This window comes from Takifugu flavidus, chromosome 2 (assembly GCF_003711565.1).
Source record: "Takifugu flavidus isolate HTHZ2018 chromosome 2, ASM371156v2, whole genome shotgun sequence".
NCBI lineage: Eukaryota > Metazoa > Chordata > Actinopteri > Tetraodontiformes > Tetraodontidae > Takifugu > Takifugu flavidus.
In genome coordinates, this window is record NC_079521.1 from 9,077,686 (window position 1) to 9,099,122 (window position 21,437).

Genomic DNA, 21,437 nt, shown 5'->3' on the forward strand with positions numbered 1-21,437 from the left:
CCTGTGGTTGTGCCGTGCACAGACGTAACGCCAGAAACTCCTCTGTCACGTTGAGGCTGGAGTCCCCTCTAATGTCGCTGCTCTCATCCACAGCCAGGGAAGATGCCATGAAATCTTTCCCCTTTTTCTCCAGCTGCTCTTTTAGATTGAGGGACAACAATGGTGTTTCTGCTCAGGCTCCCGTTTCAAAAGAGTTGCCTTTTGTCTGGGCAAACTTGGTCACAAACTTTAAGCATGCAGTGTTTGATGGAATCCCCCTCTGGAAATGGCCGGGCTGATTGAGCGATCTCTTCTGCCAGAATCAAACTGGCCTTGACAGCAGCCTCGCTTTGAGATTTGGCTTTTCTGAACAGAGCCTGTCCAGATTTCAACAAGCATCAGCTCATCTCTGATGTCACACAAGTATCATCAGTTGGCGTGCTCCTGGTGAACCTCATCCAAGGGAACCTGCTTCCCTCAGCTCTCATCTGGATCACCTCCAGACCTGCAGCAGCCCATCAGATTCCTCCCTCATGTGTTGACAGGATCACAGAAGTACGAGGCTTTACTGACTCCCAGAAGGAGGAGTACTTCAGGAGGAGGTTCAGTGATGAAGATCTGTCCAAGAGAATCATCTCACACATCAAGGCCTCCAGGAGCCTCCACATCATGTGTCTGATCCCAGTTTTCTGCTGGATCACTGCTACAGTTCTGGAGGACATGATGACCAGAGACCAGAGAGGAGAGCTGCCCCAAACCCTGACTGACCTCTACTCACACTTCCTGATGGTTCAGATAAAGAGGAAGAAGCAGAAGTATGGAGGAAAGCAGAGACCAGAGGAACTGACTGAGGCTGACAAAGAACTCCTTCTGAAGTTGGGTCGGCTGGCGTTTGAACATCTGGAGAAAGGAAACATCATGTTCTACTCAGAAGACTTGGAGAAATGTGGACTGGACGTCTCCGAGGTGTCGGTGTACTCAGGAGTTTGTACAGAGATCTTCAAGAGAGAGAGTGTGATCTTCCAGAAATCAGTCTACTGCTTTGTTCATCTGAGCATTCAGGAGTTTCTGGCTGCCGTCTACATGTTCCACCTTTACACCAGGAAAGACACAGTGGTTATAAATAACTTCCTAAAATTCTCGAAACCAAACCGCTTTTCCAGGTTAACATGGTTGTTTACAAATTACGATCCAGTCACATTTCTTGATGACTTCCTCAGGAGAGCACTAATGAAATCTCTTGAAAGTAAAAATGGCCACCTGGACTTGTTTGTTCGCTTCCTTCATGGTCTCTCTCTGGAGTCCATCAGAGGATCTTGGGTGGACTGTTGGATCAGATGGAGAGCCACCCAGAAACCACCCAGAAGGTCCTCAACAACCTGAAGGAGGAGAACAGTGATGGAATCTCCCCAGACAGAAGCATCAACATCTTCCACTGTCTGATGGAGATGAAGGATCAGTCAGTCCATCAGGAGATCCAAGAGTTCCTGAAGTCAGGGAAGAAATCAAAGAGGAGACTGTCAGAGATCCACTGTTCAGCTCTGGCCTACCTGCTGCAGAGTGTCAGAGGAGGTTCTGGATGAGCTGGACCTGCAGCAGTACAACACCTCAGAGGAGGGACGACGTCGCCTGATTCCAGCTGTGAGGAACTGCAGGAAGGCCGTGTAAGTAAAGATTTCTGGGGCCGGACATCGGCGTTTAAATCAAGCGAGTGGATCATGTCAGGCAGCAATACCCCCTCCAGTGGTCATTCCTTCAATTCTTTATTTCCATTGCAGCGTCCATAAATTAAAAAAAAACAAAAAACAATTCATTCAGAAATGTTCAACACTGGCTGTATATAAGTTCAAAGTTCAATCCAGACAAACCAACATAAGGCAGGAATAATAGGAGCCACAAGTTAACTGACTATCATGAAATTACTGTCATGTCATTAAATAACTTTTGTTTGTTTGTATACATCGTATTCTAACGACAGAAAAACACATTTTAACTAATGACACGTGACTATTTTGCTTCATTTGTTCAACGTAAAAACAGCCGGCCTCGTTGGTTTAAATGGGTGTTTTAGGTCTTTGTGGCGGTTCCGTTTGGAGCCTTTATGTGACCCACAAAGTTGTTTGAGCCTTTCCACACCCGTTAGGTGGCAACTTCATCACTAGCAACAAAAGGTGCAGTGAAAATGATTTGAAGGGAAACAGGCAGATATAACAGAAGCTGAGGGCAATCGATGCAACCAGAGACTCTGATGTCATCGATCGGATCGCTGAATTAAGACTTGACGCACGATCGTACAAATTGGATGAAATGCAAAATATCCAAAGAGCCGATAGACAGATAAAAAGATGCACGTTTCTTTAAACCATTTGCTGTAATCATTTTAAATATTGAGTAATTATGAGCTGTTCTAAAATAAGACAAATGTTGAGAATAATTCAGTTGCATTTCAGATCTGATGGTCGTTCAAACTGTTGCTCTACGGTGTTGAATTTAGCTTTTCCAGGAAATGAGCTACATTTGTGTTTAGGTAGATTCTCAGATAAGTTGATTAGAAATCCCAAAGTTTGACTCACTATTTTTGTTTCATACACAACAGACTGTCTGGTAGTTTTCTTTCAAAGAGTCATTGGGAAGTTGTGGCCTCAGCAATGACGTCAAACCCTTCTCATCTACGGGAGCTGAGCTTAAGCGAGAACCAAAACCTGACAGATGCGGTAAAGTTACTGTCTTCTGCAATGATGCATCCAAACTGCAGACTGGAGACGCTCAGGTCAGGAGGCCTCTGTTGGTCTTTTCTAAATTTCTTTACATTTTCTGCTTTTCTCTTCATTTTCATATTTAGAAATGTGTTTTTATTTGCCCCATTTATTCCTTTTCCAGGCTGTCACACGGCAGTTTATCAAAGATCAGCTGTGGCTCTCTGGCCTCGGCGCTGAGGTCCAATCCCTCCCATCTGAGGGTTCTGGACCTGAGTAGGAACCAGCTGAAGGATCCAGGAGTGAAGCTGCTCTGTGGTTTTCTCCAGGATCCTCTCTGTGAGTTGGAGACTCTCAGGTCAGCTTTCTTTTATCTTCGACATAACAACTAAACAATGAAAGGCTTCAAGATAAACTCCATTGACTTTTGGAGAAGAGAAGTTTAGTATGAATTTAAATGAGCCATTGAAAGTCAATTTTATAGAAACTTTTTAACTGTGTTGTTGCTGTAATATCCCAGTTTATCAGTGGGGGTCCAGAGCTCTCCTGACTCCAAGGGCCCTGAATAAATAATGAAATAAAATGAAATAATGATTTTGAGCAAGTGTAATATGACTTTTCCTCCAATAAGAGATCATTTCTTGCCATGATTCCTTATCCAGACTGAGTGGCTGCAGTTTATCAGAGATCAGCTGTGACTCTCTGGCCTCGGCGCTGAGGTCCAATCCCTCCCATCTGAGGGTTCTGGACCTGAGTGGGAACCAGCTGAAGGATCCAGGAGTGAAGCTGCTCTGTGGTTTTCTCCAGGATCCTCTCTGTGAGTTGGAGGTGCTCAGGTCAGTCAGAGATGATCCAGTACTTTCCCAGGTGTAACTAGTTAGACAATAAATGTTTACATGTTTGATCTTTGTTATAAACATAGTGTTACAGTTCTCAGAAAAAAGACCACACAGGACAGATTTGCAGTATTAAATTGGTTTTGGAAATCTGTCCCATGTGAGGATGGTCATCAATGACTAGAAAGGAAGTATCAGTTGTAGATTTGTCTTGTTTTATTTTAGGCTGGCCACAAACCGCCAAACATTCAGACCATCACTCAAAAATGGTTCTTAAACTAGAAAACCCAAAAAGAAAGCTGCTGCAGTGTGCCATGCCCCTTCTCTCCTGAGAAAAGCCATCCCAAAAAAGAGAAAAGCCCAAGTGTGAAGTGAGCACCCTGTTAAACCTTGGTACCGAAAGCCTGCAGTCATTCTCATCTTAGGTGGCTTCATTCCAGCCAGAAGCCCAAACTGCCTCCCTCTTAAAGGGGCAGCAGGTCAGTCCAACCACAGAAACCTTCATGAAGATCTGAAGCTTTCAGCATCCACAATTGTTGCACCTCACTTCCATTGGAGTCCAAATCAGAAGTCAACAAGTTGATTCTACACCGATTCTACACAATGCAACCATTTTAAAAAGGTTTCCATGCATAAGTTTTCACACATTTTTATATAAATCTGTTTGTTCATCGCCTCCTTCTGTTGTAATGATCATTAAAGAAAATGACCTTATTCGAGTTTTTCTCCTCACAAATATGACTTTCTATGAACGATGCAATAAATGCAGCTGGCAATCTAAGACAATATGGAAGTATGTGTATATAATAGTAGTGGAAGTAGTTCATAAAATAATACATTTGCTCTTCTCATCGAATCTTTCTATGTTATTAAAGAAAAACCTGCTCTTAGTCAACAACATCTAAGACATCAACCAAAAATCCTAATTTTCTACAATATAATGTAAAACAGTAGAGAAGACTCTTTCTGCAGAGACACTGGTGGCAGGAATGCAGAAGTATCACCTGCTCAACTTGGAAGGTGGAGCAGAAACCACCAGCTGAGAAGGTCCTCAGCGAGAGGAAGTGGTGGAGAACCATGAAACTTGCTAAGCTCCACCTCAGCTCCAGAGACGGGCTGAGCTGGAGCTGTGGCACCAGGTATCGCCCAGAAGAGCCTCCAACAAACAAGCTCTTCTCTTGGGAGGAGAGGGCTTTGAATCTCAGCTCAGTGTGCTTGTCTCTTGTAGGTGGCAGCTGCACCTTTTCCTGAGGTCCTTGTTGATGCCCTGAGGGGAATTGATGCTCCTGCAATGTTTTCTGGCAGCATTGAGCTTGCAGTGGGGCAATCAAACACACTGTGGGGGGGCTCTCTTTCCTTCTCTCATCTGGAGAACAAGTGACACCAGCTGCCAATCATTGTTGGAGAAATGTGCAGTCAGGGGAACGATGCGTCCAGACTATAGCCACCCTTCCAGCATCCAGCAGTGTCTAAAACCTTTGATTTGGTTTCACCAGAGAGTGTAGGGATTGCAGGGCCGCTGCAGCATCGCCCACAAGCTATCAGGAGTGGGTCGCTTTGTCCCAACTCCTGACAAGAGTTGAGTGCTATTGAGAAATGTGGTCTCACAAACTTGGAAGGTATTTTGACCTACACACACTTTACATACGCTGTAGATCTTGTCCAATCGCCCTGACAGAACCCAAAATAGGAACATACGGCAGATAAGCCGGTGCAGGACCAGAGGTTTGTTGCTTGTAAGCTGTGTTTTGCTCTGGTACATGTTGATTTTTATTTGTCTTCTCTCAAAATAATTGTTATTTTAGACTAAGAGGCTGCAGGTTATCCACAACCAGCTGTGATTCTGTGGCCTCAGCTCTGAAGTCCAACCACTCCCATCTGAGGGTTCTGGACCTGAGCCACAACACGTTGCAGGATTCAGGAGTGAAGCGGCTCTGTTCTGGACTGGAGAGTCCAAACTGTAAACTGGCGAGGCTCAGGTCAGTCTTCATTTTTCTACCTATATACCAGCTGCTAAGATGGTGAAGTGAGGCTGTTCTCAACACTGCTGTGATGCACCACATTAAAAAAAATTCTTTGTAATATCGTGAATTCAGGTACGACCCAACTAAGAACTAACGTAGGTTTAGTACTGACGCAGATAACATGCGGACCTGCACCGTATAACCTCATCCTGCATTTTTCAGATTAAGGGCCTGCAGTTTATCAGAGATCAGCTGTGGCTCTCTGGCCTGGGCGCTGAGGTCCAATCCCTCCCATCTCAGAAAACTGGACCTGAGTTGGAACCAGTTGAAGGATCCAGGAGTGAAGCTGCTCTGTGGTTTTCTCCACTTTCCAAACTGCCGACTGGAAACTCTGAGGTAAACACCATTCTCAAAAATGTCCATTATTCCATCCGAGGGTCCTCACACTTTCTGAGTGTGTGTGTTGTGCCCAGTTCCTTCAGGAGGGAGGGCCACACGGGGACCACTTATTCATGATAAATTGATTTAAGGACAATGAAAAAGCCAACAGATGGTAACCAAAATTAGACAAAACTAGGTGAGGGTGCCTGGTAGACACCAGCCAATGAGGAGGGAGATGGTGAGGGAGACAGGAAGTCATCTAAGACAGGTTGTGCCTTTAGAGATGAGCCACAGGTGAGATGGATCTCCATGATGAGATGGGAGGGAAAGAGGTGGGAGAACCTGGGAAGAGTGAGGGCCAGAACAATATATATTCTCCTTTGGAACAGTGCAAACCTGAGAGGTTGGAATTGTGGTAATTACATATTACTATCATTTTTTAACCTGTTACTAAATTAAATATTTACAGATCATGCCTTTGATTAACCTTTCAGATTAATACTGGTTTCACTTATAACCTTATAAAAGTTTCCCTTCTTTATTTAGATTAAGGAGCTGCAGTTTATCAGAGATCAGCTGTGGCTCTCTGGCCTCGGCGCTGAGGTCCAATCCCTCCCATCTGAGAGAACTGGACCTGAGTGAAAACCAGCTGAAGGATTCAGAGCTGAAGCTGCTGTCTGATCTCGTAGAGAATCCAGACTATGGGCTGGAGACATTGAGACGGTAGCTGGTTGAAGCCAGTCAACTCCCGCTCATCTGCTGCATCACTCACTGACCACTGGTGAAGAGCATCTGTGGAAACATCTGCCGTCTACTCCCTCCATAGATGAAAAATTCAGTTTTTACAAAGCGCTGGTGGACTTTCAGGAGATCAGTCGATGGTCGACAAAGCAGAAGCAGCTTCGCCTTGAAGTTAAATTAGTTCCTGGTATCACACAATGCTTCTTTATAAAGTTCTAAATGGCTCCTCGGCCACTCTTATGAGCATGGAAACATTCTCTTAATTGTCTCTTCAAATGTCTGCATTATACGTTACTATTTTACATCATGCCTTCAGAATCTTTAGGGTTTAGTATTTACTGTCTCTGTGACATGGAGCATTGGAATATTTCAGCTGCAGCCAGCAAAAACCCATCAGAATGACGGCTATCGGTGGGACCGCAGGTCATTTGACTTTAGTCAATCTGTTCAATGTTATATGATTTATTGCAATATAATAAAAACTATGAATAAATGTGGGAAATAGGAAATAAAAAGAAGCAAAATGACCAAATAAAACTCCCATGAATACGGTAAATTTAAAGATGTCAAGAATGGAATATCAGCTTAAATGCAATTTAAGGGCTACCAGTTTGATACACACTTCTGAAATAGCCAATTTGCTCAATTTACCTTTAACTAAATGTTGTTATTAATAGTTAATGATATTCATCTCTGCAAAGACACTGATCATGTTAATGATTTCTCACAATCAATATCAACAATGATTTAACAAGATGGGGAACAGATAAATATCAATATGCAACACTTTATTTCTATATTTTGTCTTAGTGCAAGTGTTTTTCAAATTGAAATAAAAATGTTCAAAACCATTTTAAAATGATCACTTCTACAACAGTCCTAGGAAATCACAATGTCCCATTTTTACCAGCCACTGACATTTTTTAACAAATCATGAATTCCTTTGCACCACGTTTGTACAAATAATAAATCATGTAAAATACAAAAATAAACTTTCAGATTTTAAAATAAATCTGATTACGTTTTGAACTTCACACTTAAGTCTGCAGATTTTTTTCCCATTAACATTTTAACATAAACAATTGTTACATTTTACAAACACATTTAACAAATTCTGAAGGAGACACCAAATCTGGTGTCCGTTTCTTTGTCCGTTGGGGGGAAGCCTGGCGTTGCTGCGGTTACCAGTGTGTTGTCCTCTGGTGGGGAACTTGACAGTGCAGCTCTGAGTGAGTTTGGCAGATGTGCATCAGTGAGGCGTGTTCTGTGTTGGTTCTTGATGAAGTTCATGTCAGAAAAGGCTGATTCACAAAGAGAGGTTGAACCAAAAAGGCTTGCAACCTCCATAGCTGCTGTACATACACCGCTGTACTTTTCTGTGTCAACAAGGCACCAAAAGTTTGGTGCAGCCTGAGAGGCTTTGATGTGCAGGTCATTTCGCAATGTTAGAATTTCAATTTGCATCTGTGCAGCATCCAGGCTGAAGGTTGCACTGAACTGCTGAGCAATGCATGATATGTCCACGTTCATGAAAGGGTTAGAAATGAATGACACACATGGCTCAAGCTGATCCAGGTCACAAAACCTGTTCTCAAACTCTTGCCCAAGTCTTTTTATGAGCTGAGAGCACTTTTCTGCACTTTAGTCCAAAGCCTCACATGCAGAAGCGTTGTCTCTCAGCACCATCTGCACAGAGGGGAAGTGCAGCACCTTTTGTCTGTAAATGCATCGAGAAAATGTTCATCTTGGCTTTAGATGCATTTACAGCACTGATCCTATCAGCAACAGTCTCACCTTTGCCTTGCAGCTCCCAGTTCAAACTGTTCCGTTTCCCAGTAAAACGTTAAAAATGCAAGGTCAAGTGTCCAGTCAGTGTCCTCCAGCAGCGCGGCGTCTTCCCCTCTGGACTGCATGAACTCTTTTATTTCACTCAAAAGTGACAAAAAAGGAAGCAAAATCCGTCCCCTGCTGAGCCATCGGATTTCTGTGTGTAGTAGCAGGTCACCATATTCAGTTGGCAGCTCCTCCAACAGAACCTTGAATGTTCTGAGCTGTTTCGCTCTGGAGCGGATGCTGTTTCTGATCTTCACCACAGGAGTCATCACGTGCTCAAAGCCCATCACCCTTGCACATGAGGCCTGCTGGTGAATGATGCAGTGGTGATGCAGAAAGTTTGGGAACTCTGTGTCACCTTTACAATGAGCAATGGATCCTGTGTGTGGGCCGCTCATAGCAGGAGCCCCGTCTGTAGTGGGCCGCTCATAGCAGGAGCCCCGTCTGTAGTGGGCCGCTCATAGCAGGAGCCCCGTCTGTCGTCACTGATACCAGCTTTTCCAGCGGCACTTTTTTCTCCACCAAAAACTCCTTCACCGCGTTATATATGTCAACTCCCCTCGTTATATGTGTCAACTCCCCTCGTAGTTGTCTTTAGGGGCAGTAGTGTGAGAAGTTTTCTCTCTTGTGGAGAAAGAAACTTTCGTGGTGAAAATGATCTGTCTTCTTTCTTTTTTCTGCCATCTTTTTATGGGTCAGTCGTCTCCTCGTTTTGGCTGCGCCCGCTCGGCTGTTTGGTCGTAGCGATCTGCGTAGACGCTACGTTTTGGTCATGCGCATCATACTGACCTTTGAACTATACTAGGTCATAGTTCATTTATATTAAACATTTTTTTTAATATATTGTTATTTCCAGTTTATGTGTAAGTGTGATTTAAACAAGAATCGCAAACAAAATAAATTATATGCAGCTCATTGGTAAGTGGTGCAATTTGAGCTATTTTTAGAACAGGCCGGTGGGCGACTCATGTGGTACTGACGGGCGACCAGGTGCCCGCGGGCAACGTGTTGGTGACCCCTGGTCTAGTGAACCAAATTGAAAAAACTGAAAAACCTAACAAATATTTTACAATATGATCAGATAAATAAGCAATAGTTTCTTATGGCTCTGTCAGTCATTTTTAATTTTCAAGAGGCACAAAAGACAAATTTGCTTTCTATAAAAATCCCCATAACATGAACATTAAATGAATGAAGCGGAATTATTCAAGGCACCATCAGAATATTTTCTCATTTAGCAAAAGTGGGCTAAATTACTTCAAAGAAAAATTTTATCATTCACTCAACTGAAATATTTTTAGAACATAATTGGATTGAAATACAATAACATAAAGTGCAAAAATCTATGAACCAAAAACAACACTTTCTTCAAGGAAAAGGCACATGTGCAGTGAAAAATATTTAACTTTTAAGCTTGAGCTGAGTAATAATTGTAAATGTGTTATTGCACCTTAATGTTCACTTGTTTGAGGCTGATACTTGGTGGTGTCTCATCTTTTGGACGAGTTCATCAATGTTGGGGGTCCGGCTCTGAGCTGAGGAACTCCTCACAACTGAGTGAAGGTGTTCAGCAGGAAGTCCACTTCTGTGTGATGTTTTGTTCAGCTTCATCAAAGAAAGCAGTTGTTCCCGCAGGTCTGTGCTGCCAAACACAGGCAACGTTGGAGCAGCCTGGATGTGTGTCGGGGAGGAAACGGGCAAACTCCGCAGCACCCACTGCCCCATGTGTTGCCTTCAGGGCATCACTGCATTGGAGCTCAATCACCTCCATTTGGAGCTTTGGTGCTGAGCTTTCCACGTCAACCTCAAACGGACGGCTGAGCAGTTCAAACCTGCTTTTTGGTGCTTTTAAGTCAGTGACTCGGCGTGGGAAGTCAGCGGCGAGAACACTCATTTAATCAGCAAACTGTGCGCTCGGGAACACACTGGTAGAGAGCTTCTCTTTCAGGGTCTGGCAGCTGGGAAAGTGGCTCAAGTTTCCTTTGTGCATCTGTGCCTCCCAGAGTCCGTTTGGTTTTAAAGGCCTTCACTGTACTGTACATATCAGAGGGGACACCACCCCGACCCTGCAGCTGCAGCTTCATTGCATTCAGATGACTCGGAATGTCCCACAGAAAAGCCGTTTCACACAAGAACCTTTGGTCTGGGAGTTGAGTTGTGTCTTTCCCTTTGCTGTCCAAGAACACATCCGATTTCCTCAGGAAGCTGGAAACATCTCTGCAGCACCTTTCCCTGGCTTAGCCATCGCACCTCAGTGTGATGGGGCAAAGCACCACGCTGCGTTTGCCACTGGCTCAGAAACGCCTTGAACTGGCGCTGAATTAAACCTTTGGCTCTGATAAAGTTCCCTGCGTGCGTGATGGTGAACATTCCATGTTCCATGTTCAGGGCTTCAGCACACAACGATTCCAGGTGTATGACGCAATGATGAGCTGTCAGTTCAGCCGTAACGTTTTCCTCCTGCATCTTCTCCCGTATCTTGGCCACCAGTCCACTCCTGTGTCCACACATGGCAGGTGCTCCGTCTGTTGTCCAACCCACCAGTTTTTCCCGAGGCAGCTCCATCTCATTTCCACATCTTGACACCTCTTCATACAAATCCTGTCCTGTGGTTGTGCCGTGCACCGGACGTAACGCCAGAAACTCCTCTGTCATGTTGAGGCTGGAGTCCCCTCTAATGTCGCTGCTCTCATCCACAGCCAGGGAAGATGCCATGAAATCTTTCCCCTTTTTCTCCAGCTGCTCTTTTAGATTGAGGGACAACAATGGTGTTTCTGCTCAGGCTCCCATTTAAAAAGAGTTGCCTTTTGTCTGGGCAAACTTGGTCACAAACTTTAAGCATGCAGTGTTTGATGAAATCCCCCTCTGGAAATGGCCGGGCTGATTGAGCGATCTCTTCTGCCAGAATAAAACTGGCCTTGACAGCAGCCTCGCTTTGAGTTTTGGCTTTTCTGAACAGAGCCTGTCCAGATTTGAGGCCTGGTTTTAATTCCTCAACCTTCTGTAGCTTTTGTTCCATGTCCATATTCTGTCTTTGTCCGCGTGTTTAGCTTCATGATGCCGTCTCAGATTATATTCTTTCATTACCACCACATTTTCTCCACACAGAAGACACCCAGGTTCCCAGCTGCCTCCGTGAACATGTACTCCCACTCCCACCTTGTTTGAACCCCCGGTTCTCAGTGTCCACCTTCCCTTTTGCCATTTTATGGGTATCTGAAAGGTAACTTTTGCTAATGCTAATGAGCTACTGATAAATAATGAAATGAAGCCACCTCCCACTCAGACTGTCACCGTTGCATTGTGGGAAATGTAGTATTGGCCTGTGTAAAACATCTGCGGCCTGTGGGCCGGTTCTAATAATAAATCAATATCATCCCGGGGGCCATAGAAAACCCTCGACCTTGACTCTGACATATGAGCTTTAAATGATTTCTTTTGACTCCATTTATTTGGCTGTTTGGATATCATCTTTGCTAGTGTGTGTGTGTGCGCACGCTCTATGGAACTGGCATAAAGGATGTTAAAATTAGTCTAAATTAGTCTAAATTAAATAAAAATGCATCCATTCATCATTCTGAACAGGCGGTTTGATTAGAAACTCTTTCTGAGCTCTGGTGCTCTGAAACATCTCTGCTTCCATTTTCAGCTGTTTTTATTCTCAATAACATCAAATCATCCATCCAAATCGTTGTCCTGTGGGACCACCAAAGGACAAACACTTTCCATTTAGCACGGACAAAAAAACCCAAATCCTGTTTAGCAATAAAGCTGTGGGGAGAGTTTGAGGAGCGTTTTTGAGGAGCACGCTGCCATATTGGGTCCAAGCTGCTGGGGTTTTTGTTGTTTCCAGGTGAATCGGTGGGCAGCGGCGTTACCGCCTGTCTCTGCCATCGCACCTCAGTGTGATGGGGCAAAGCACCACGCTGCGTTTGCCACTGGCTCAGAAACGCCTTGAACTGGCGCTGAATTAAACCTTTGGCTCTGATAAAGTTCCCTGCGTGCGTGATGGTGAACATTCCATGTTCCATGTTCAGGGCTTCAGCACACAACGATTCCAGGTGTATGACGCAATGATGAGCTGTCAGTTCAGCCGTAACGTTTTCCTCCTGCATCTTCTCCCGTATCTTGGCCACCAGTCCACTCCTGTGTCCACACATGGCAGGTGCTCCGTCTGTTGTCCAACCCACCAGTTTTTCCCGAGGCAGCTCCATCTCATTTCCACATCTTGACACCTCTTCATACAAATCCTGTCCTGTGGTTGTGCCGTGCACCGGACGTAACGCCAGAAACTCCTCTGTCATGTTGAGGCTGGAGTCCCCTCTAATGTCGCTGCTCTCATCCACAGCCAGGGAAGATGCCATGAAATCTTTCCCCTTTTTCTCCAGCTGCTCTTTTAGATTGAGGGACAACAATGGTGTTTCTGCTCAGGCTCCCATTTAAAAAGAGTTGCCTTTTGTCTGGGCAAACTTGGTCACAAACTTTAAGCATGCAGTGTTTGATGAAATCCCCCTCTGGAAATGGCCGGGCTGATTGAGCGATCTCTTCTGCCAGAATAAAACTGGCCTTGACAGCAGCCTCGCTTTGAGTTTTGGCTTTTCTGAACAGAGCCTGTCCAGATTTGAGGCCTGGTTTTAATTCCTCAACCTTCTGTAGCTTTTGTTCCATGTCCATATTCTTGTCTTTGTCCGCGTGTTTAGCTTCATGATGCCGTCTCAGATGATATTCTTTCATTACCACCACCCTTTCTCCACACAGAAGACACCCAGGTTTCCCAGCTGCCTCCGTGAACATGTACTCCCACTCCCACCTTGTTTGAACCCCCGGTTCTCAGTGTCCACCTTCCCTTTTGCCATTTTATGGGTATCTGAAAGGTAACTTTTGCTAATGCTAATGAGCTACTGATAAATAATGAAATGAAGCCACCTCCCACTCAGACTGTCACCGTTGCATTGTGGGAAATGTAGTATTGGCCTGTGTAAAACATCTGCGGCCTGTGGGCCGGTTCTAATAATAAATCAATATCATCCCGGGGGCCATAGAAAACCCTCGACCTTGACTCTGACATATGAGCTTTAAATGATTTCTTTTGACTCCCATTTATTTGGCTGTTTGGATATCATCTTTGCTAGTGTGTGTGTGTGCGCACGCTCTATGGAACTGGCATAAAGGATGTTAAAATTAGTCTAAATTAGTCTAAATTAAATAAAAATTCATCCATTCATCATTCTGAACAGGCGGTGTTTGATTAGAAACTCTTTCTGAGCTCTGGTGCTCTGAAACATCTCTGCTTCCATTTTCAGCTGTTTTTATTCTCAATAACATCAAATCATCCATCCAAATCGTTGTCCTGTTGGACCACCAAAGGACAAACACTTTCCATTTAGCACGGACAAAAAAAACCCAAATCCTGTTTAGCAATGAAGCTGTGGGGAGAGTTTGAGGAGCGTTTTTGAGGAGCACGCTGCCATATTGGGTCCAAGCTGCTGGGGTTTTTGTTGTTTCCAGGTGAATCGGTGGGCAGCGGCGTTACCGCCTGTCTCTGCCCCCCCCCCTCCCCGTGGTCGTGGTCACGCTGGGCATCTTTACTGGTCCCGTTTTAAACAGGTTCTGTTGGGAACAGGTGTTCTCCAGAACTGTATTCCAGGCTGCTGTGCTGAAGGGCTGTTTTCAGTAGCAATAGAGCCAGAGTGTGCCTGCTTCATATGAACCCCCCCAGGCCGTGCTTTCCTCCTGGCTGAGCCATAATCAGCTCTGGATGGACTGGTTCACGCTTGGACTGAGTCAAGATTTGATAGCTTGACTGATTCTTAAGTTTTTGATCAAACCCCCATCTACTGATTCCAGGAGATCTTTAAAGGATCTCAGAGCTTCAGATTTATGAAGCCTGCTCAGCCCCCGGCAGCGCTGATGATTGTTCTGAAGAGAGGCACTTGTGCTGGATATGACGCGATCCAACCACAAACACGTGACGTGTAGAGGAAGAAGAAGCGAAAGTGAAAGTTCTCAACTTCGGGCTCCATCTTGAGTGACCGAGCCCTGATGGAAAACCTCTAATATTCAGGTAGCATTTGGTTCTTTCACTGCTGCCGTCTCGAATCAATGTTCCGCTGCAGGCTACAAATGTTTTTTCCAGCACCATCATGTGTTCGTGAGAAACATGATGCGCCTGATCAAAAAAAGCTGCTTCTAATCTGACAGACGAGCCATGATGAGATGTCAAGGTGCGTTGTTGAAAATGAAGCTCCTCTTCTTAGAATCCTGTCTGAGATGACAGAAGATGATGCTGCATTTGACCGACTTTGATGATGTGATGACTTATTTCTGTTTTGAATGCATTCTCATCTTACTTGTTGAATTTAATGTTGAGAACTGACATCTTGAAAGAATTTAGGTTTTCTTGTAAACCATAACCAGATAAAAAATGATTTAATTTGTATTTGTGTGTGTCCGTCTAATGCCACCGCACCTTTTGAAACACCCAGGAGAAACATTTTTTCCACAACTATTTTATATTTACCATGGCGTAAACTTTTAAGATGTCCCAAAACTTTTTTTCCAATATATATGTGGCCTGTATGATGTACAGGGTTACATCATATAATAGATTTTGATGTGAATGAGCCGACAATACGTCATTGGACAGACCTCTGCTTGTCTTCATGCTGAGAATCATGTTCTTTAATCTTCTTTTCTGTGTCAGCAGACTGTTCCTGCTTAACCATTTAGACTCACATTTAAAAATGAGCGAATGTGTGATGGAAGAGGAAGAGAGAGCAAAGTCCACAGTGTCCAGCTGTGTGTCCCTGAAGAGCGACAGGTCCAAAGGGTGCCCTATAAACTTCGGTATCGGACCTCAAGGCTCACCTTTAAAGTAAGGTTTTCTGAACCACAACTCTGCCTTTGAACATTTCACAACCATACAAAACATCATTTTGTAGGTATTAGCCTCTACTATCGTGAAAAATGAAATTCATCAGCTCTATAAAATGAAACGGTGCACAGTCCTTTCACCATGTTGGCCTGTGGAAAACCAGTGTTGTCGGCCCGATGGACCAGCGTCCCCGGCGTTGCCGGACCACCGTTGGCCACCAGTTGGGTTTTGGGATCAAAGTGGGGGCGTTTCCTGTATCCGGTTCTCCTCACGGATCCATGACTACAACATGTTGCTGCAAGTGCAGAGACGTTTGCTCTGGAAAGAACTTTAGAGCACATTCAGTGCTGCAGGATGAGGGGCTGGAAAAGGTGCCAGTTCTTTTCTCACTGCAGGGAACAGTTAAAAAAAGCAGCTTAAACTCTGAAAACATGGAAATGATACAGAGACATCATTGATTTATTGATTCAGTTGTTAGCCAGAATGTATTAGAAATGCTCCTGTTTGATAAAAATGCAGTGAATTGGGATTATTTAACTACAACCTCGACAGATTATTTACCTTCATCACAGTCTCATCACTATTTCTGATGTTTCCTCAGGATGGACGAGGACAGAGCAGAGTCCACAGTGCCCAGCTGTGTGTCCCTGAAGAGTGACCGGTCCATAGATAGAGTGATAAACTTCAGAAGTTCAGACAAAATGTAAGAAAACTAAAGCGTGATGATGTGTTGTGTGCCAGCTGTTAGTCACTTTAACAGCAGCAGGTTGTGAGTTTATTATTGGAGATGTTTAACACTTAAACCTCAGACAGTCATATAGTTACATACTTAATGTGAATATTGTTGATTAGAAACAAGAATCAGGTTTAAACTGGAAGATGAATTCAGACATAAATGCTGGAACAATATTGAGTCTTGATCAGGTTCTTTCATCCTATAAATCAAAGGACTAATAGAGATGTGTTTCATAGTGAGAGGTGGAAGCACATCCTATCAAACTGGGACCAGTCAGCTCCACCAGGAGAGTCCTCTTGTTCACAATCTGGAAGCAGATCTGGAGATGCTGAAATGAAGCCCAAACAAAGTAAAATTGTTCAATATAAAATTGAACTTGTGATGTCACGAATTTGTAGTTGTGTTGATGATTTATTATAGATGGAAATCATTGGTTTACTTATTTTCAGGAGGTGATCTGCAGGAGGTGATAGAAGGTCATAAGATGAGTCTGAAGAGAAGATGTGAACATGTGACTGAAGGAACTCATGAAGCAGGAAGTGGAACCCTGCTGAACAAGATCTACACTGAGCTCTACATCACTGAGGGACAAAGTGAGGAGGTGGACACACAGCATGAGGTGAGACAGCTTGAGAGAACCTCCAAGAAGAACATCCAGGACACTCCAATCAAGTGCCAGGACATCTTCAAAGTCTTATCTGAGCAACAGAGACACATCAGAGTGGTTCTGACCAACGGTGTCGCCGGCGTTGGAAAAACCTTCTCAGTGCAGAAGTTCAGTCTGGACTGGGCAGAAGGTTTGGAGAACCAAGACATCAGTCTGGTGCTTCCGCTCTCATGGAGGGAGCTGAACTTGATCAGAGATGAGCAGCACAGTCTTCTCTCACTACTTCATGTTTTCCATCCAACATTACAGAAGATCAGAGCAGAAGATCTGTCTGGAAACTTCTGTTCATCTTTGATGGCCTGGATGAAAGCAGATTTTCACTGGGTTTCAACAAGCATCAGCTCATCTCTGATGTCACACAAGTATCGTCAGTTGAGGTGCTCCTGGTGAACCTCATCCAGGGGAACCTGCTTCCCTCAGCTCTCATCTGGATCACCTCCAGACCTGCAGCAGCCCATCAGATTCCTCCCTCGTGTGTTGACAGGATCACAGAAGTACGAGGCTTCACTGACTCCCAGAAGGAGGAGTACTTCAGGAGGAGGTTCAGTGATGAAGATCTGTCCAAGAGAATCATCTCACACATCAAGGCCTCCAGGAGCCTCCACATCATGTGTCTGATCCCAGTTTTCTGCTGGATCACTGCTATAGTTCTGGAGGACATGATGACCAGAGACCAGAGAGGAGAGCTGCCCAAAACCCTGACTGACCTCTACTCACACTTCCTGAGGGTTCAGATAAAGAGGAAGAAGCAGAAGTATGGAGGAAAGCAGAGACCAGGGAAACTGACTAAGGCTGATAAAAAACTCCTTCTGAAGTTGGGTCGGCTGGCGTTTGAACATCTGGAGAAAGAAAACATCATGTTCTACTCAGAAGACCTGGAGCAATGTGGACTGGACGTCTCCGAGGTGTTGGTGTACTCAGGAGTTTGTACAGAGATCTTCAAGAAAGAGAGTGTGATCTTCCAGAAATCAGTCTACTGCTTTGTTCATCTGAGCGTTCAGGAGTTTCTGGCTGCCGTCTACATGTTCCACCGTTACACCAGGAAAGACACAGCGGTTATAAATCAGTTCCTAGAATATTCTGAGCCAGTCACATTTCTTGATGACTTCCTCATGAGAGCACTAATTAAATCTCTCAAAAGTGAAAATGGCCACCTGGACTTGTTTGTTCGCTTCCTTCATGGTCTCTCTCTGGAGTCCAATCAGAGGATCTTGGGTGGACTGTTGGATCAGAAGGACAGCCACCCAAAAAACATCCAGAAGGTCCTCAACAACCTGAAGAAGGTGAACAGTAATAAAATCTCCCCAGACAGAAGCATCAACATCTTCCACTGTCTGATGGAGATGAAGGATCAGTCAGTCCATCAGGAGATCCAAGAGTTCCTGAAGTCAGAGAAGAAATCAGAGAGGAGACTGTCAGTGATCCACTGTTCAGCTCTGGCCTACCTGCTGCAGATGTCAGAGGAGGTTCTGGATGAGCTGGACCTGCAGCAGTACAACACCTCAGATGAGGGACGACGTCGCCTGATTCCAGCTGTGAGGAACTGCAGGAAGGCCGAGTAAGTAAAGATTTTTGGGGCCGGACATCGGCGTTTAAATCAAGCGAGTGGATCATGTCAGGTAGCAATACCCCCTCCAGTGGTCATTCCTTCAATTCTTTATCTCCACTGCAGCGTCCATAAATTAAAAAAACAACAATTCATCCAGAAATGTTCAACACTGGCTGGATATAAGTTCAAAGTTCAATCCAGACAAACCAACATAAGGCAGGAATAATAGGAGCCACAAGTTAACTGACTATCATGAAATTACTGTCATGTCATTAAATAACTTTTGTTTGTTTGTATACATCATATTCAAACAACAGAAAAACACATTTTAACTAATGACGCGTGACTATTTTGCTTCATTTTTCAACATAAAAACAGCCGGCCTCGTTGGTTTAAATGGGTGTTTTAGGTCTTTGTGGCGGTTCCGTTTGGAGCCTTTATGTGACCCACAAAGTTGTTTGACCCTTTCCACACCCGTTAGGTGGCAACTTCATCACTAGCAACAAAAGGTGCAGTGAAAATATTTGAAGGGAAACAGGCAGATATAACAGAAGCTGAGGGCAATCGATGCAACCAGAGACATGTCATCGATCGGATCGCTGAATTAAGACTTGACGCACGATCGTACAAATTGGATGAAATGCAAAATATCCAAAGAGCCGATAGACAGATAAAAAGATGCACGATTCTTTAAACCATTGCTGTAATCATTTTAAATATTGAGTAATTATGAGCTGTTCTAAAATAAGACAAATGTTAAAAATAATTCAGTTGCATTTCAGATCTGATGGTCGTTCAAACTGTTGCTCTACGGTGTTGAATTTAGCTTTTCCAGGAAATGAGCTACATTTGTGTTGAGGTAGATTCTCAGATAAGTTGATTAGAAATCCCAAAGTTTGTTCACTATTTTTGTTTCATGCACAACAGACTGTCTGCTAGTTTTCTTTTAAAGAGTCATTGGGAAGTTGTGGCCTCAGCAATGACGTCAAACCCTTCTCATCTACGGGAGCTGAGCTTAAGCGAGAACCAAAACCTGACAGATGCTGCAGTAAAGTTACTGTCTTCTGCAATGATGCATCCAAACTGCAGACTGGAGACGCTCAGGTCAGGAGGCCTCTGTTGGTCTTTTCTAAATTTCTTTACATTTTCTGCTTTTCTCTTCATTTATGGATTTAGAAATGTGTTTTTATTTGCCCCATTTATTCCTTTTCCAGGCTGTCACACGGCAGTTTATCAGATCTTAGCTGTGACTCTCTGGCCTCAGCACTGAGGTCCAATCCCTCCCATCTGAGGGTTCTGGAGCTGACTGAGACCGAGCTGCAGGATCCAGGAGTGAAGCTGCTCTGTTCTGGACTGGAGAGTCTAAACTGTAAGCTGCAGACTCTCAGGTCAGCTTTCTTTTATCTTCGACATAACAACTAAACAATTAAAGGCTTCAAGATAAACTCCACTGACTTTTGGAGAAGAGAAGTTTAGTATGAATATAAATGAGCCATTGAAAGTCAATTTTATAGATGCCTTTAAAGATGAGCCACAGGTGAGATGGATCTCCATGATGAGATGGGAGGGAAAGAGGTGGGGAGAACCTGGGAAGAGTGAGGGCCAGAACAATATAGATTCTCCTTTGGAACAGTGCAAACCTGAGAGGTTGGAACTGTGGTAATTACATATTACTATCATTTTTTAGCCTGTAACTAAATTAAATATTTACAGATCATGCCTTTGATTAACCTTTCAGATTAATACTGGTTTCACTTATAACCTTATAAAAGTTTCCCTTCTTTATTTAGATTATGGGACTGCAGGTTATCAGAGATCAGCTGTGGCTCTCTGGCCTCGGCACTGAGGTCCAATCCCTCCCATCTCAGAGAACTGGACCTCAGCTTCAACAATCTGCAGGATTCAGGAGTGAAGCCGCTGTCTGATCTCGTAGAGAATCCACACTATGGGCTGGAGACATTGAGACGGTAGCTGGTTGAAGCCAGTCAACTCCCGCTCATCTGCTGCATCACTCACTGACCACTGGTGAAGAGCATCTGTGGAAACATCTGCCGTCTACTCCCTCCATAGATGAAAAATTCAGTTTTTAAAAAGCGCTGGTGGACTTTCAGGAGATCAGTCGATGGTCGACAAAGCAGAAGCAGCTTCGCCTTGAAGTTGAATTAGTTCCTGGTATCACACAATGCTTCTTTATAAAGTTCTAAATGGCTCCTCGGCCACTCTTATAAGCATGGAAACATTCTCTTAATTGTCTCTTCAAATGTCTGTATTATACGTTACTATTTTACATCATGCCTTCAGAATCTTTAGGGTTTAGTATTTACTGTCTCTGTGACATGGAGCATTGGAATATTTCAGCTGCAGCCAGCAAAAACCCATCAGAATGACGGCTATCGGTGGGAACCGCAGGTCATTTGGCTTTAGTCAATCTGTTCAATGTTATAGGATTTATTGCAATATAATAAAAACTATGAATAAATGTGGGAAATAGGAAATAAAAAGAAGCAAAATGACCACATAAAACTCCCATGAATACTGTAAATTTAAAGATGTCAAGAATGGAATATCAGCTTAAATTTAATCAAACATAAAGTTAAAAGGCCTCCTTTAAGTTTACTGCAAAAATAAACACAAAATCAAGAGCGACACGCGCCAAAAACGTCTCATTCTCTCTTCTGTCTCCACTCATTCTTTTATATTCTCTTAAGATAATGGGGACGGGGTCGTGTGTGATAACAAAACAAGCTAATTCGGGACTATATTGTTGTTGCAAGAACTTTGGCTCTTCAGAAGTTTCTATGTTGGTTTCCACAGATTGTGCATCCACTGGAAACTCAGTGTTTTTGAGGAACTACCAGGAGTGGCTGGAGTGGAGGCCAATGACGCTATAGCTACATATAGCTACATATAGATCACCGTTATCCTCAACCCAAAAGACCACCAGTTGGCGCAGCAATACTAAAGATAGGAGGTTGTGGTCGTTGTGCAGACGCGGAGTGATATCACGCACAAACGTGCCCTATGTTCTATATCCCGTATGTTCGTGACCAAAGTGCGCACCGTATTAAAAGGTGCAGCCTCAGTTACGGGTGCTATTTCTGTATTTAACACATACATCAGACGCTCCAGATTATAGGGCGCGGGCATGGTAAAACATACTGCTACCATAGCTTAAAACATG

At 44.0% G+C, this 21,437-nt stretch overlaps 3 protein-coding genes across 6 annotated transcripts in view; all 3 read left to right on the plus strand.

The window, feature by feature from the left end:
* Positions 1-1,376: 1,376 nt before the first annotated feature.
* LOC130520241 (NACHT, LRR and PYD domains-containing protein 12-like) lies at positions 1,377-7,631 on the plus strand. Of its 3 annotated transcripts, none has more exons than XM_057023945.1 (6): positions 1,377-1,643; positions 2,576-2,749; positions 2,860-3,033; positions 5,317-5,490; positions 5,698-5,871; positions 6,403-7,631. In XM_057023945.1, exons 2-6 carry the CDS (start codon positions 2,628-2,630, stop codon positions 6,581-6,583), a joined length of 825 nt encoding a protein of 274 aa, XP_056879925.1. In that variant the 5' UTR covers positions 1,377-1,643; positions 2,576-2,627; the 3' UTR covers positions 6,584-7,631. The 3 variants fall into 3 exon arrangements, 2 of the variants coding, with proteins under 2 accessions (XP_056879925.1, XP_056879934.1); XM_057023954.1 differs by lacking the exon at positions 6,403-7,631 and adding an exon at positions 6,138-6,388; XR_008948731.1 differs by lacking the exons at positions 2,860-3,033; positions 5,317-5,490; positions 5,698-5,871; positions 6,403-7,631 and adding an exon at positions 3,338-3,501.
* Positions 7,632-14,351: 6,720 nt separating this feature from the next.
* On the plus strand, positions 14,352-17,392 carry LOC130520207 (uncharacterized). 2 transcript variants are annotated; one of them, XM_057023906.1, is made up of 5 exons: positions 14,352-14,494; positions 15,137-15,304; positions 15,906-16,007; positions 16,277-16,389; positions 16,490-17,392. In XM_057023906.1, the coding sequence occupies exons 2-5, from the start codon at positions 15,174-15,176 to the stop codon at positions 17,095-17,097; spliced, it is 954 nt and encodes a 317-aa protein (XP_056879886.1). In that variant the 5' UTR covers positions 14,352-14,494; positions 15,137-15,173; the 3' UTR covers positions 17,098-17,392. The 2 variants fall into 2 exon arrangements, with proteins under 2 accessions (XP_056879886.1, XP_056879881.1); XM_057023901.1 differs by lacking the exon at positions 14,352-14,494 and adding an exon at positions 14,515-14,654.
* LOC130517852 (transient receptor potential cation channel subfamily M member 1-like) overlaps positions 17,086-21,437 on the plus strand; it is a 16,395-nt gene continuing 12,043 nt past the window's right edge. The window contains exons 1-3 of the mRNA XM_057020034.1: positions 17,086-18,265; positions 19,184-19,360; positions 19,471-19,632. Coding sequence (XP_056876014.1) covers positions 17,316-18,265; positions 19,184-19,360; positions 19,471-19,632 — 1,289 coding nt within the window. The 5' untranslated portion in view covers positions 17,086-17,315. The remainder of the gene's footprint in view (positions 18,266-19,183; positions 19,361-19,470; positions 19,633-21,437) is intronic.

Coding starts and splice junctions, on each gene's coding strand:
- LOC130520241 (XM_057023945.1), top strand. CDS start 2,628: ATGACGTCAAACCCTTCTCATCTACGGGAGCTGAGCTTAAGCGAGAAC. Junction 3,034..5,316: donor TGTGAGTTGGAGACTCTCAG/GTCAGCTTTCTT, acceptor TTGTTATTTTAG/ACTAAGAGGCTGCAGGTTAT. Junction 5,491..5,697: donor TGTAAACTGGCGAGGCTCAG/GTCAGTCTTCAT, acceptor TGCATTTTTCAG/ATTAAGGGCCTGCAGTTTAT.
- LOC130520207 (XM_057023901.1), top strand. Junction 15,305..15,905: donor CCTCAAGGCTCACCTTTAAA/GTAAGGTTTTCT, acceptor ATGTTTCCTCAG/GATGGACGAGGACAGAGCAG. Junction 16,008..16,276: donor TTCAGAAGTTCAGACAAAAT/GTAAGAAAACTA, acceptor TGTGTTTCATAG/TGAGAGGTGGAAGCACATCC.